The following is a 15,670-nucleotide window of genomic DNA, read 5'->3' on the forward strand; positions in this document are numbered from 1 at the left end:
AATGTGGAGCAACGAGTAGTAGTGAATGGATCATACTCAGATTGGACAAAGGTAATCAGTGGAGTCCCCCAGGGATCAGTACTGGGCCCTGTTCTTTTTAATATTTTTATAAATGTGTTGGAGCAAGGATTAAATAGCGACATCTCTATTTTTGCAGATGATACTAAGTTAAGTAAGGTCATTAGGTCAGAGCAGGATGAACTTTCGTTACAAAGGGATCTGCAAAAATTAGAAGTATAGGCAGGTAAATGGAAAATTAAATTTAATATGGGAAGGTTCTACATTTTGGTAGTAAAAATGAGCAGGCAATGTATTATTTAAATGGGACACCACTTGGCCAAACAGAGGAGAAAAGGGATTTGGGAGTAGTAATACATAACAAGCTAAAGATGGGTGCACAATGCACGGAAGCGGCTACAAAGGCTAATAAGATACTAGCATATATTAAGAGGCTAATAAGATACTAGCATATATTAAGAGGCAAGGGAGGAAAGCATAATTCTGTCACTATATAAATCCCTGGTAAGACCTCACCTTGAGTATGGAGTTCAATTCTGGGGACCGATCTCAAAAAAAGATATTGCAGAACTAGAAAAAGTTCAGAGAAGGGCCACAAAGCTAATAAGGAGAATGGAGAATTTAAGCTATGAGGAGAGGCTAGCCAAACTGGGTCTGTTTTCTTTTTAAAAAAAAGACTTTTGAGAATTTATATGATTACTTTATATAAATATATTCAAGGCCCATATACAGAGATTGCTGAAGCTCTGTTTATTCCAAGAAAATTGTTTGTGACAAGAGGTCACAATTTAAGGTTGGAGGAAAGGAGATTTAATCTCCTGCAACGGAAACGTTTGTTTCACTGTAAGAGCAATAAAATTGTGGAGGTAGTGAATGCCAGTACCCTAGATACATTTAAAAATGGTTTGGATACATTTCTGTCTAGAAACAAAATTCATAGATATGATTGCTAGTATTAAATGGGTCACCTTTTAGTGGGATTATTTAATTTTAACTGGAGCTTTTTGTAAGTATTTTAGATTTGTATAGGTTAAACTCGATGGACTTAGGTCTTTTTTCAACATCATCTACTATGTTACTATGACAGAGCCACCAAGAGAGAGATTCTCTTGTGTGGTTGTCTAGAACTATTTGCTGAGATAGATCTGAATGATCGCCGTTCTATTGTCTGAGCATACATAGTTGTAGAGGTCTCAGATGAGTGAAAACAAAGTGTGGTGTTGGAGCTACCTAAAAAAAGGTCTTGGTTAAAATCCCTAAGTGGATCACAATAATCTCTGAAAAAGTAATAAAAAATGCAAACAGTCAAAAAGGAGGCGGGACAGAGCGCTCTAAAGAGCTGACCAAAAGGAAGGGGGGGGGGGGGGGAATTCCTTATAACATATAAAACCTTTACAAACATCCAGGTATAAAAAGAAAATGAAAAAAGATTAGTAAAAAATAAGAGAAAAATTAAGAAAAAATGTTTATATTTAAAAGTATAGAAAAAAATATATATAATATATAATCTATATACAGAATATAATAAATCACATATATATAGATAAAATAAACAATAAAAAAATGATTTAGCCCAAAATTGATAATATATAGTATTTAATAAGCTGATCCAAAAAACAATAAAATCTTATTATATGCAAACTAAAAATGATGCTGGCATCTAATGAATGTGGGACTGTTAAAAAGAGTACAGTGATTACGGTCTTAATGAATTCAGATAACAAATATTAATATTAGTGATGCTTGTTACAACTGGTTATATAAAATGTATTACAAAATACATATGCTGATAAATAAAAACAACAAACAGATAGTACTATTAATAACAAAGTCTGTGACACAAAAAATGTGAACGAAGTCCACTGATGTTAATCTTATGATTATATACGTATGGTGAGATATGTGTCAGTATCTTCAGCTGTGCACAGCCTTCGATGTATTGGGATACAAAGCAGTTTAGAAAACTCACTGTTCGTGGGTATAATAACCTCTCTGGTGAAATCCGTTGATGACGTCAGATCCTGTATGAGAGTAGCGTAATCTACTGGCCTCCTATCAATGGTTATTTCTCTGTTTGAAACGATACTATGAATCTTCCGTAGTGCAGAGTCTGGAGTGGTGTTGATACAATTTTATTTCTTACAGCCTATTGCAGTTGGAAATCACAGAATTGTAGCGGATAGGGTGGTGAGAACCAGACAGGAATTATACATGTAGTTTGCTCGTCACCAACACAAAACAAACAATGAACCTGAGTGGTCTATTGGCAAATTGAGATCGGGAATAAAAGCTAGAAAAAATGGTAAGCACAATCTACGCATTTGGCAGACTAAACTGCCTTTATCAAGATGCTCTTGATAAAGGCAGTTTAGTCTGCCGAAACGCGTAGATTGTGCTTACTAATTTTAAATTTATTTTCCACCCGTGAGAGTAAAGAAGAGACAATAGAGAGTCCATGTGAGATCTTGCCAAATGAAAATATGGAGCCTGAACCAAGATATCGTCCAGGTACGGAGCCATAGCAATGCCTTGAGTTCTTTCTACCGCTAAAAGAGCTAAAAAAAAACTTTGTAAAGATTCTGGGAGCTGTAGCCTGACCAAACGGGAAGGGCTACAAATTGAAAATGTTTGTCTAGAAAGGCAAACCTCAGAAATTGAAAATGTTCCTGGTGGATAGGAACATGAAGGTATGCGTCCTTCGGGTCTATAGTGGTCATGTACTAATGGTTTCCATTTTGAAAGATGGAACCTTGAGAAACTTGAGACATTTTAGATCCAGAAAAGGGTGAAAAGATCCCTTCGTTTTGTAAACAAAAAGATTTATTATCGGTTATTACACAATCACTCTCAGGGAAGATAGGTCCTTTATACAGTCCTTTATACAGTTTAAGGATGCCTCTCTTTTCATTGGGTTTGAAGAGAATCTTGATAGAAGAAACCTGCCTCTCGAAGGACAAGACTGGGAGACCACTTCCACTGCACAAGAATCTAGAACATCTTGAATCCAAGCATCTCGAAAAAAGACAGTCTGCCCCCTACATGATCCGATCCCGGATCGGGGCCGCCACTTCATGTTGACTTGTTGTCAGAGGAAGGCTTCTTAGATTGTTTATTCTTGTTCCAAGGCTGGTTAGGCTTCTAGGAACTCTTGGGTTGATCAGACTTGGATGAAGAAGATTTTTGTACTTTAAAGTTACAAAGGAACGAAAATTAGATTGACAACCTTTAACGACCGAGGAGGTGCCAGGTACGTCCTACAGAAAAAACTACCCTTGACGACCAAGGACGTGCCTGGCCATCGGTGGTGCTGATCGTTGGTGGGTGGGAGCAGCAGCAGCAGGTGGGCGGCCCATCGATGTCCAGTTCCGATGTGTGCATGTTGAGTCAGGATTGCGGTGGGGTGGAAGGCGTGCGCACGCCACATTTACATTAACACAAAGCAAATGTATAGGAGTGAGGGGGGGGGATACATGTTTGTGGAAGGGATCTAGGAGGGGGAGGGTATTGAGGTATTGTAGCTACACTACAGATAATTGATCATTATATATAAAAAAAAAAAACAGCTGCCAGTACCCAAGATGACGGCAAGTAGGTAGAGGGGGAGTGTTAAAAAGATGTATGGGGGGATCAGGGAGGTTGGGGGCTAAGGGGGGATCCATCACTGCAGACTTAATATAAAAAAAAAAAATAATAATAATAATAAATGGCTTTTATTTTAGTACTGGCAGACTTTCTGCCAGTATTTAAGATGGCGGTGACAATTGTGAGGTGGGGGAGGGAAGAGAGCTGTTTGAGGGGGTCAGGGAGGGATCAGGAGGTGGGATGTGTCAGGTGGGAGGCTGATCTCTACACTAAAGCTAAAATTAACCCTACAAGCTACTTAATTAACCCCTTAACTGCTGAGCATAATACACGTGTTGTGGGCAGCAGCATTTTGCAGCCTTCTAATTACCAAAAAGCAATGCCAAAGCCATATATATCTGCTATTTCTGAACAAAGGGGATCCTAGAGAAGAATTTACATCCACTTGTGCCATGTTTGCACTAACTGTAAATAATTTCAGTGAGAAACCTAAAATTGTGAAAAAGTTAACTATTTTTTTTTTTTATTTGATCGCAATTGGCAGTGAAATGGCGGCAAGAATTATATCAAAATGGGCCTAGATCAATAATTAGGGTTGTCTACTAAAAAAAAATATATACATGTGAACGGTAATTCAGGGATTCCTGACAGATGTTCAGTGTTACAATGTAACTATCGCTAATTTTGAGGGGGGAAAATGGTTTGAAAATAGCAACGTGCTACTTGTATTTATTGTATTTATTGCCCTATAACTTGCAAAAAAAGCAAAGAACATGTAAACATTTGGTATTTCTAAACTCAGGACAAATTTTAGAAACTATTTAGCATATAGTTTAGAAACTATTTAGCATGGGTGTTTTTTGGTGGTTGTAGATTTTGGGGGTCAAAGTTAGAAAAAGTGTGGGTTTTTTTTCTTCATTTTTTCCTCATATTTTATAATGTTTTTTTTATACTAAATTATAAGATATGATGAAAATAATGGTATCTTTAGAAAGTCCATTTAATGGCAAGAAAAACGGTATATAATATGTGTGGGTACAGTAAATGAGTAAGAGGAAACTTACAGCTAAACACAAACACCACAGAAATGTAAAAATAGCCCTGGTCCCAAACTGTCAACAAATGGAAAAGTGGTCTGGTCACTAAGGGGTTAAGCTTAACTTTATTATCCTGAGGGAGGAAGGCCCCTTTTCCACCAGTCACATTGGATATAATGGAATCAAGACCAGGGCCAAATAAAGACTTCCCCTTAAAAGGTAAAGAGAGAAGTCTAGACTTAGAAACAATGTCTACTAACCAGGACTTCAGCCATAAGGCCCTGCGAGACAAGACAGCAAATCCTGATGACTTAGCACTCAGAGAAGGACCTGCATATTAGCATTGCAAATAAAAGGAAGCCTTTATTCAATCCTGAATCTCCTCCAAGGGAGTGTCTTCTAAAATGAAATCAGATAAAGAGTCACACCAATAAGTGTCAGCTCCAGCGACCGCTGCTATACTAGCAACCGGTTGCCAAAGAAGACAGTTGAAGAAAAATTCTTCTTAAATACCCCTCTAATTTTCCATTCATACGGTCCTTGAAATAGGTACTATCCTCCAGGGAAATAGCAGTCCTTTTAGCTAGGGTGGAAATTGTTCCATCCACCTTAGGAACAGTATTCTATAATTCCAAGATAGATTCTGAAATTGGAAATATTCTCTTAAAATTTGGGGAAGGAGAAAAAGGAATTCCCGACTTCTCCCATTCATTAGCAATGAAAACCTCCAGAGACTTGGACTTAACATCATTAACTTTGTTTAGTTTTGAAACCTTAGGATTCTCCAAAGGTTTGGACTCCGGAATCTCAAAGGTAGCTAAAACCTCCTTAAGAAGTAAATGGAGGTGTTCAAGCTTAAATCTGAAATAAATCTCCTCAGACTCTACTGGATTGTCCGAAGCAGAGTCAGAATCAGAGATCTCGCCTTTGGAAGCTGCTGAAGAATGGTCATTCTCAGAGATTTGGGATAAATTGACCAACGCAGTCTCAGTGTTAGACGAGATTCCTGAATGAGAGGAAACTTGTTTAGTCTTTTTTCTTCTTCTTACCTGCTATAGGTAAGGAGCTCAGCGCAACAGAAACAGTAGATTAAAGCTGTGTTGCAAAATCTTCTGGTAAAAAAAAAAAAGTTGAGGCATGTCAAAGGTAGCAGAGTCCTGAGAGGTACAGGGCTCTAAAGGGTTATTTTTTTTTTTAGAAACAGCAGACAAAGATTTAAACTTTCATTTCTTAGATTTTGATTGCAACATTGAAGACAAACAGGAGGAACAAAACTGTGCAGGTGGTACTACATGAGCCTCCTCACAATATAGACATTTTATCCCCAAGGTAAAGAAAAATGATCTCCCAAATTAACAAAGTCCTCCATGGTGAGGATGGATAATGGTTTGCTAAATAAAAAACCTTTAATAGATCAAAAATACATTTATTTTAACAATAAAAAATAAATAAGAGGCACAAAAATACACTCCAGCTATGACTGGTATGTTCTTACCAACCCATTAGACTGTGTGCCAAAAATTGGCAAAAATCATCACTCAGGAATTCCCTGTCAGGAAAAGTACAGCCTGCAAATATTGATACTTGGGCAATCCTCTCACCGGCAATCCCTGACAGTAAATTTATCATCTACTAAGTATCCGGTGGATTTATAAACTTTTATCTCCTACGCAGCAAGAAGGATGACTCCGCTCTACAGGACACTGCTCTGAGGTAAAAGCGGAAGATGATCGACGGCGCGATCATGTGATCTTCCTGAAGAGATGTGTGGCTTAAAGAAAAAACGGTGCAAACTTATTACTGCGCCATAAACAGTAAAAACGTATATCCCATAAAAAGCTAAGGCCTAGATTTGGAGTTCGGCAGTAGCCGTCAAAACCAGCGTTAGAGGCTCCTAACGCTGGTTTTGGCCGCCCGCTGGTATTTGGAGTCAGTGATTAAAGGGTTTAACGCTCACTTTCCAGCCGCGACTTTTCCATACCGCAGATCCCCCTACGCCATTTGCGTATCCTATCTTTTCAATGGGATCTTTCTAACGCTGGTATTTAGAGTCGTTTCTGAAGTGAGCGTTAGAGCTCTAACGACAAAATTCCAGCCGCCTGAAAATAGCAGGAGTTAAGAGCTTTCTGGCTAACGCCGGTTCATAAAGCTCTTAACTACTGTACCCTAAAGTACACTAACACCCATAAACTACCTATGTACCCCTAAACCGAGCTCCCCCCACATCGCCGCCACTCGATTAAAATTTTTAACCCCTAATCTGCCGACCGCCACCTACGTTATACTTATGTACCCCTAATCTGCTGCCCCTAACCCCGCCGACCCCTGTATTACATTTATTAACCCCTAATCTGCCCCCCTCAACGTCGCCGACACCTGCCTACACTTATTAACCCCTAATCTGCCGAGCGGACCTGAGCGCTACTATAATAAAGTTATTAACCCCTAACCCGCCTCACTAACCCTATAATAAATAGTATTAACCCCCTAATCTGCCCTCCCTAACATCCCGACACCTAACTTCAATTATTAACCCCTAATCTGACGACCGGAGCTCACCGCTATTCTAATAAATTGATTAACCCCTAAAGCTAAGTCTAACCCTAACACTAACACCCCCCTAACTTAAATATAATTTACATCTAACGAAATAAATTAACTCTTATTAAATAAATGATTCCTATTTAAAGCTAAATACTTACCTGTAAAATAAATCCTAATATAGCTACAATATAAATTATAATTACATTGTAGCTATTTTAGGATTAATATTTATTTTACAGGCAACTTTGTATTTATTTTAACCAGGTACAATAGCTATTAAATAGTTAAGAACTATTTAATAGTTACCTAGTTAAAATAATAACAAATTTACCTGTAAAATAAATCCTAACCTAAGATATAATTAAACCTAACACTACCCTATCAATAAAATAATTAAATAAACTACCTACAATTACCTACAATTAACCTAACACTACACTATCAATAAATTAATTAAACACAATTCCTACAAATAAATACAATTAAATAAACTAGCTAAAGTACAAAAAATAAAAAAATATTTACAAACATAAGAAAAATATTACAACAATTTTAAACTTACACCTACTCTAAGCCCCCTAAATAAATAACAAAGCCCCCCAAAATAAAAAATTCCCTACCCTATTCTAAATTAAAAAAGTTACAAGCTCTTTTACCTTACCAGCCCTGAACAGCCCTTTGCGGGGCATGCCCCAAGAATTTCAGCTCTTTTGCCTGTAAAAGAATAAATACAATACCCCCCCCCCAACATTACAACCCACCACCCACATACCCCTAATCTAACCCAAACCCCCCTTAAATAAACCTAACTCTAAGCCCCTGAAGATCTTCCTACCTTGTCTTCACCATACCAGGTTCACCGATCCGTCCTGGCTCCAACATCTTCATCCAACCCAAGCGGGGGTTGGCGATCCATCATCCGGTGCTGAAGAGGTCCAGAAGAGGCTCCAAAGTCTTCCTCCTATCCGGCAAGAAGAGGACATCCGGACCGGCAAACATCTTCTCCAAGCGGCATCTTCGATCTTCTTCCATCCGGTGCGGAGCGGGTCCATCTTGAAGCAGGCGACGCGGATCCATCCTCTTCTTCCGTTGTCTCCCGACTAATGACGGTTCCTTTAAGGGACGTCATCCAAGATGGCGTCCCTCGAATTCCGATTGGCTGATAGGATTCTATCAGCCAATCGGAATTAAGGTAGGAATTTTCTGATTGGCTGATGGAATCAGCCAATCAGAATCAAGTTCAATCCGATTGGCTGATCCAATCAGCCAATCAGATTGAGCTCGCATTCTATTGGCTGATCGGAACAGCCAATAGAATGCGAGCTCAATCTGATTGGCTGATTGGATCAGCCAATCGGATTGAACTTGATTCTGATTGGCTGATTCCATCAGCCAATCAGAAAATTCCTACCTTAATTCCGATTGGCTGATAGAATCCTATGAGCCAATCGGAATTCGAGGGACGCCATCTTGGATGACGTCCCTTAAAGGAACCGTCATTAGTCGGGAGACAACGGAAGAAGAGGATGGATCCGCGTCGCCTGCTTCAAGATGGACCCGCTCCGCACCGGATGGAAGAAGATCGAAGATGCCGCTTGGAGAAGATGTTTGCCGGTCCGGATGTCCTCTTCTTGCCGGATAGGAGGAAGACTTTGGAGCCTCTTCTGGACCTCTTCAGCACCGGATGATGGATCGCCAACCCCCGCTTGGGTTGGATGAAGATGTTGGAGCCAGGACGGATCGGTGAACCTGGTATGGTGAAGACAAGGTAGGAAGATCTTCAGGGGCTTAGTGTTAGGTTTATTTAAGGGGGGTTTGGGTTAGATTAGGGGTATGTGGGTGGTGGGTTGTAATGTTGGGGGGGGGTATTGTATTTATTCTTTTACAGGCAAAAGAGCTGAAATTCTTGGGGCATGCCCCGCAAAGGGCCCTGTTCAGGGCTGGTAAGGTAAAAGAGCTTGTAACTTTTTTAATTTAGAATAGGGTAGGGAATTTTTTATTTTGGGGGGCTTTGTTATTTTATTAGGGGGCTTAGAGTAGGTGTAATTAGTTTAAAATTGTTGTAATATTTTTCTTATGTTTGTAAATATTTTTTTATTTTTTGTAACTTAGTTCTTTTTTATTTTTTGTACTTTAGCTAGTTTATTTAATTGTATTTATTTGTAGGAATTGTGTTTAATTAATTTATTGATAGTGTAGTGTTAGGTTAATTGTAGGTAGTTTATTTAATTATTTTATTGATAGGGTAGTGTTAGGTTTAATTATATCTTAGGTTAGGATTTATTTTACAGGTAAATTTGTTATTATTTTAACTAGGTAACTATTAAATAGTTCTTAACTATTTAATAGCTATTGTACCTGGTTAAAATAATTACAAAGTTGCCTGTAAAATAAATATTAATCCTAAAATAGCTACAATGTAATTATAATTTATATTGTAGCTATATTAGGATTTATTTTACAGGTAAGTATTTAGCTTTAAATAGGAATCATTTATTTAATAAGAGTTAATTTATTTCGTTAGATGTAAATTATATTTAAGTTAGGGGGGTGTTAGTGTTAGGGTTAGACTTAGCGTTAGGGGTTAATACATTTATTAGAATAGCGGTGAGCTCCGCTCGGCAGATTAGGGGTTAATAATTGAAGGTAGGTGTCGGCGATGTTAGGGAGGGCAGATTAGGGGTTAATACTATTTATGATAGGGTTAGTGAGGCGGATTAGGGGTTAATAACTTTATTATAGTAGCGCTCAGGTCCGCTCGGCAGATTAGGGGTTAATAAGTGTAGGCAGGTGTCGGCGACGTTGAGGGGGGCAGATTAGGGGTTAATAAATATAATATAGGGGTCGGCGATGTTAGGGCAGCAGATTAGGGGTACATAGGGATAACGTAGGTTGCGGCGGTTTACGGAGCGACAGATTAGGGGTTAAAAAAATATGCAGGGGTCAGCGATAGCGGGGGCGGCAGATTAGGGGTTAATAAGTGTAAGGTTAGGGGTGTTTAGACTCGGGGTACATGTTAGAGTGTTAGGTGCAGACGTAGGAAGTGTTTCCCCATGGGAAACAATGGGGCTGCGTTAGGAGCTGAACGCTGCTTTTTTGCAGGTGTTAGGTTTTTTTTCAGCTCAAACAGTCCCATTGTTTCCTATGGGAGAATCGTGCACGAGCACGTTTTTGAGGCTGGCCGCGTCCGTAAGCAACTCTGGTATCGAGAGTTGCATTTGCGGTAAAAATGCTCTACGCTCCTTTTTTGGAGCCTAACGCAGCATTTGTTTGAACTCTCGATACCAGAGTTAAATTTATGGTGCGGCCAGAAAAAAGCCTGCGGAGCGTTAACAGCCCTTTTACCGCCAAACTCCAAATCTAGGCCTAAGAGAGGGATTAAAAACATTCTGGCATCAAAAAACAAAGATTAACCGTTTTCTCATTCAGCCAAGTACAAGTTAAAAAATCCTTGACAGCCGCATCCCATGCTATTTGATATAAACCTAAAAAGGTATTGATTAGCATTATTGCACAGTGCCTTAATAATATAACTGCCCTTTAAACATTTTCCCTAATTTTGGGTAAGGAATATAGGAGATTTAAGTCCATTTCTAGTGTCCTCCTTTGTCCTTCTGCTAAAAGGAAAGACATTTACCTTAGAAGCCTCTGCTGTGGGACAGACACAGCCCTCCAGATTTGGCAGCTTCATCTAGACTTCTGACAGGGACCTAAGGAAAAGGAAAGCAGTGTAAGCTTAAAGGGATAGTAACCCCAAATTTTTTCTTTCATGATTCAGATAGAACATGCAATTTTAAGCAATTTTCTAATTTACTCCTATTATCAATTTTTCTTTGTTCTCATGTTATCTTGATTTGAAAAAGCAGTAATGAAAGGTTAGGAGCCGGCCCATTTTTAGTTCAGCACCTGGGTAGCACTTGCTAATTGGTTTGCTACATTTAGCCACAAATCAGCAAGTGCTACCCAGGTGCTGAACAAAAAATGTTCCGGCTCTAAAGCTTACAGTACTGCTTTTTCAAATCAAGATAGCATGAGAACAAAGAAAAATTGATAATAGGAGTAAATTAGAAAGTTGCTTAAAATCTCATGCTCTATCTGAATCATGAAAGACACAATTTTGGTTTATTATCCCTTTAACACTGGTTGCCTGATAGGGGTGTTGGCACAATTTGCTGGAAAGAGGACAGAGAAGTTTTCCTGCGACTTCCAGCAGCTAACAGCTACCAATACTCTTACTAAGAGATTTACATGGACACAGCATAAACCCCAGTCCTAACCTGAAGGGAAGCTACCCATTAAAGGACTATTTTTCATCAAAGCACCATCTTCACCTCCTAGTTACAGAGGCAAAGAATGATTGGGGGGGTATGGGTAATGGGAGGACAGTTAAGCTCTTACTGTGGTGTTCTTTGCCTCCTCCTGGTGGCCAGGCTGTGAATTTCCCAACAGTAATTGAATGGATTTGTGGACTCTCCATGCCATTGGAAAAAAAGGAATTTATAGTAGGGTCAGAGCATGCAGTTTTAAGAGACTTTCATCATCAAATTGTACACAGTTTTTTTGTTTTGTTTTTTTTTTACAATTTCTGAGGCACCAGCTCCTAATGAGCATATGCATAGGTTCACAGTGTATATGTATATATGAGTCTGCAATTGGCTGATGGCTGTCACATGATACAGGGGGCTGGCAAATGGGGGAGAAAATAATTTTGATAGAAAAAAAAAACTGCTTCTTGTTTGAAATTCAGAGTAAGTGTTATTGCTATGTCTTTTTATTATGCACTTGTTAATTATGCAGTTCTTCAGTAAAGTCCCTAGTTTATTTTATCTGTAGCAAAAGGGTTTCAGGGTTTCTCTGAATTATTTATTTAACCTTAAAGTTATTAAAGGGGCAGTAAACATAAAAAATGTTACATAATTCTGCAATATGGCGGGTTAAAGCTCTCACATCTCTTTTGTTTTTGACGGTGTCGCTAGGATAATGTCACATAATTCTGCACATAGTTTACTGTCTCTTTAAATAAACTGTACACACTTGTCCTAAATAACAGCGCAAATCTCAGTGCCCCATAACCACAAAGTGCCTTACCTGTGTGTGTTGTTGTTTTATTTCAGGAGTACTTTCTGAGCGCAGAGCTGACCAGCAGGGTGGTGAAGGAGGGCATTATGCAATGTGCACTTGATCACTGCAAGAATCCACTCCTTGAAAATACTGCTCTGACAATGAAGAAGACCCCAATGATATATGTAATATATATTTATACAGTTTATATTCAAGTAGAATATATTAAGGGACGCACAACGTACAACATTCAGATTTTGAGTTTTAAAGGAGCAGATTTAATTATTAAAGAAAATACTTTAAGGGACAGTAAACACCACAAGATATTAATATAAATTCTTTAATTACATGTAGTAAGGCAACTTTGCACTAAACGTTCATTATTTATTTTGTTTTCCCTTCCTGTAATTGAATTCTGAATATTGTGGACTTTCCTATTCATGTTAAACATGGAAGTGCAGACACAGCTATATTCCGCACAATCATTGGTTGCACACTCTAGTAAGCCATTTATAACCATTCCTAATTGGCCTCAGCAGAAAAGGTAACCTAAGTTACAATATGGTGGCACCCACTGCTTTATGAACATTAACTTTATCCTAATTTTTTTCCAATATTTAAACAATCTTATATCATTTTTAAAAATACCTGTACAAATTTTTCTCAGGCTAATCTTTGCTCTGAATATATCATTCAAGCAATGATTTATTTAGGGTTTTATTTCCCTTTAAGCCTTTTCTGACTTTATAGTTGAGTCAGTGTTGTGTTATTGCCAAGTATCAGTCACGCTATATAATAATGACTAAAACCTATGGGAAAAATAGAATGGAAAAATGGCATGCACTAATTTGTTGTAGCATGCAATTTTAACACTAGTGATTCAGCAAATCTATGCGTTAAATCCCTGCAAAGGGATTAAACTCATAGTTTAAGTACCAATTGAGAACTCATGCACAGTCCTTTAACTGTGAGTTTAACCCATTACTGAATGCAGTACTTGGGGTTAGTGCACTTTACCTGTTTCATTTCATTGTGACATATCTGCCTTGTGATATTTCACTGTGCTCCTATATCTGACACGTCTGACATTGTATCACAATGATACTTTCCCCATGTCACACTTTGTGTTTAACTCCAGTCCTTAAATGTCACTAAGTGGCCATAGTCTTAGGATCTCCCTACTGAGCGCAGGTGAGTCAGTACCAGTGAGTGAGCAGCTGACCCACCCACAGGGAAATACAATCTCATCTGTTAGAGGGTAGAACTGAGAAACACTGATTTCTGTGATACCTTAGCTGCATCAGGGCAAGTGCTAAAGTACCCCTTGCCAATGCTCCAGCTACCCCCAGTAGTACGTTTAGGTCTAGTTGAGAAACACCAAATAGAGTCTGTAAACTTTCCACTATAATGGCCCTTTAAGGGCACATAAAGCTTGCAGTAAGAAAATGCTCTGATGCATTGAAATACTTTATTGGACTATTGATTGTCTATATTATCTGTTTAAAATAATGCAAAATGAATCCAACCTTATTAAAATTGGACCTTGTATTAATTTACACAGGGTCCATAGGCATACAAAGAATATGACAAAGTGCCTATAGCAGGCCCCAAACATTGTCTGTCTATGGACCCTGTGTAAATTAATACAAGTCCCATTTTAATAAGGATTCAAGTGGGATGTGACTGAATTCTGTGCCTTTGTGTGCTGTTGTCCAGCTGTCTGATATTACTATATTATATATTTAGCCACCCTTCCCCCAAGTGGTTAAAGGAATAGTTTAGTCAAAATTACACCATGATTCAGATAGAGCAGTAATTTTAAGCAACTTTCTAATTTACTCCTATTATCAATTTTTCTTCGTTCTCTTGGGATCTTCATTTGAAATGCAAGAATGTAAGCTTAGGAGCCGGCCCATTTTTGGTTCAGCACCTAGGTAGTGCTTGCTTGTTTGGTGGCTACATTTAGACACCAATCAGAAAGCACTACCCAGGTGCTGAACCAAAAAATGGGCTGGATCCTTATGTTACGTTCTTGCTTTTTTAAATAAAGATACCAAGAGAACGGAAAAAAATTGATAATAGGAGTAAATAAGAAAGTTTTTAAAATCGCCTGCTCTGTCTGAATCATGAAAATTTAATTTTGACTAGACTGTCCCTTTAAACACACAGGTAAAGTAATTTAGAAACTGACAAAGTACTACTGTTCTGGAGCTGAACACACTGTTAAACGTAAACTTGCCGACCATGTTCTGCACAGGATCTGCTGTTTATTGCTGCTTTTGAGCTGTCTTTAACTATGCGTTTAACCTCTTTGCAGGGGTTTTATTTGTATAATTAATAACTTGTTGATTTTTTTGTATGCATTATCTATACATATACCTGAGTGCTTAGATATAAAATCAACATTAAATATTGAGGGCAACATTACAAGTGGTGCGTTATTCAATGCTACTGTTTATGCGTTAACTACGCTAGAAGTAAGCTTTTTGTGCACATCGGGTTAAAGGGACAGTAAAGTAATAATTACACATTCATGATTTAGACAGAGAATACAATTTTAAACAACTTTCCAATTTACTTCTATTATTTAATTTGCTTCCTTCTCTTGTTATCATTTACTGAAAGTTTTATCTAGGTAAGCTCAGGAGCAGCAAAGAACCTAGGTTCTAGCTGCTGATTGGTGGCTGCATATATTTACCAATTGTCATTGGCTCACCTTATGTGATCAGTTAGAAACCAGTAGTACATTGCTGCTCCTTCAACAAATTATACCAAGAGAATGAACGAAATTTGAAGTAAATTTTAAATTGTATGTTCTACTTAAATCATGAAAGGAAAAGTTTGGGTTTCATGTCCCTTTAAGCTCGTATTACAGGTTGACAGTAAACTGTATTCCCTCACGCGCTAACCCGATGAGCTTTAAAAGCCGAACTTTCAATATCACGCGTGATAACCTATTCCCCCAAGTCAATGGAGCAAAAAATGTGGGGGGAACATCCTACTTGCACGCAAACCCGATCACATATTCTCAAGTGCGCTAACCCGGCATGAAAATATTCATATTTCACATTCCAGTGTTCTTCACATAGCAGAATATGTTATATTTATTCATAAATACATATTTCTACAATCTACATATATCTGATGTTTTTTTGGTACGTTAGATATATTTTTATATATATATATATATATATATATATATATATATATATATATATATATATATATGAGAGAGAGAGATAGATAGATAGATAGGTAATATGTGTGATAAACCTGGTACACGCAAACCCCTTATCGCTTGCACGTAACTGTTAGCGCTCCACTCGTACTCTAGCCCAGAATGTTTTATTAGTAGAGAAAATGTCTAGTAAAAAAATAAGTTTTATAGGTTTTAATATAATGCAACTTCTGTAACCTATTTTTCTTCT

The 15,670-nt window shown here is 38.0% G+C and overlaps 1 protein-coding gene across 4 annotated transcripts in view; it reads left to right on the forward strand.

Moving 5' to 3' along the window:
• FBH1 (F-box DNA helicase 1) overlaps positions 1–15,670 on the forward strand; it is a 193,164-nt gene that overhangs the window by 176,150 nt on the left and 1,344 nt on the right. For all 4 annotated transcript variants that reach the window (XM_053716416.1, XM_053716414.1, XM_053716415.1 and 1 more), the window contains one exon: positions 12,296–12,427. In XM_053716416.1, the coding sequence (XP_053572391.1) occupies positions 12,296–12,427 (132 nt within the window). The remainder of the gene's footprint in view (positions 1–12,295; positions 12,428–15,670) is intronic.

Source organism: Bombina bombina, chromosome 6 (assembly GCF_027579735.1).
Source record: "Bombina bombina isolate aBomBom1 chromosome 6, aBomBom1.pri, whole genome shotgun sequence".
Lineage (NCBI taxonomy): Eukaryota > Metazoa > Chordata > Amphibia > Anura > Bombinatoridae > Bombina > Bombina bombina.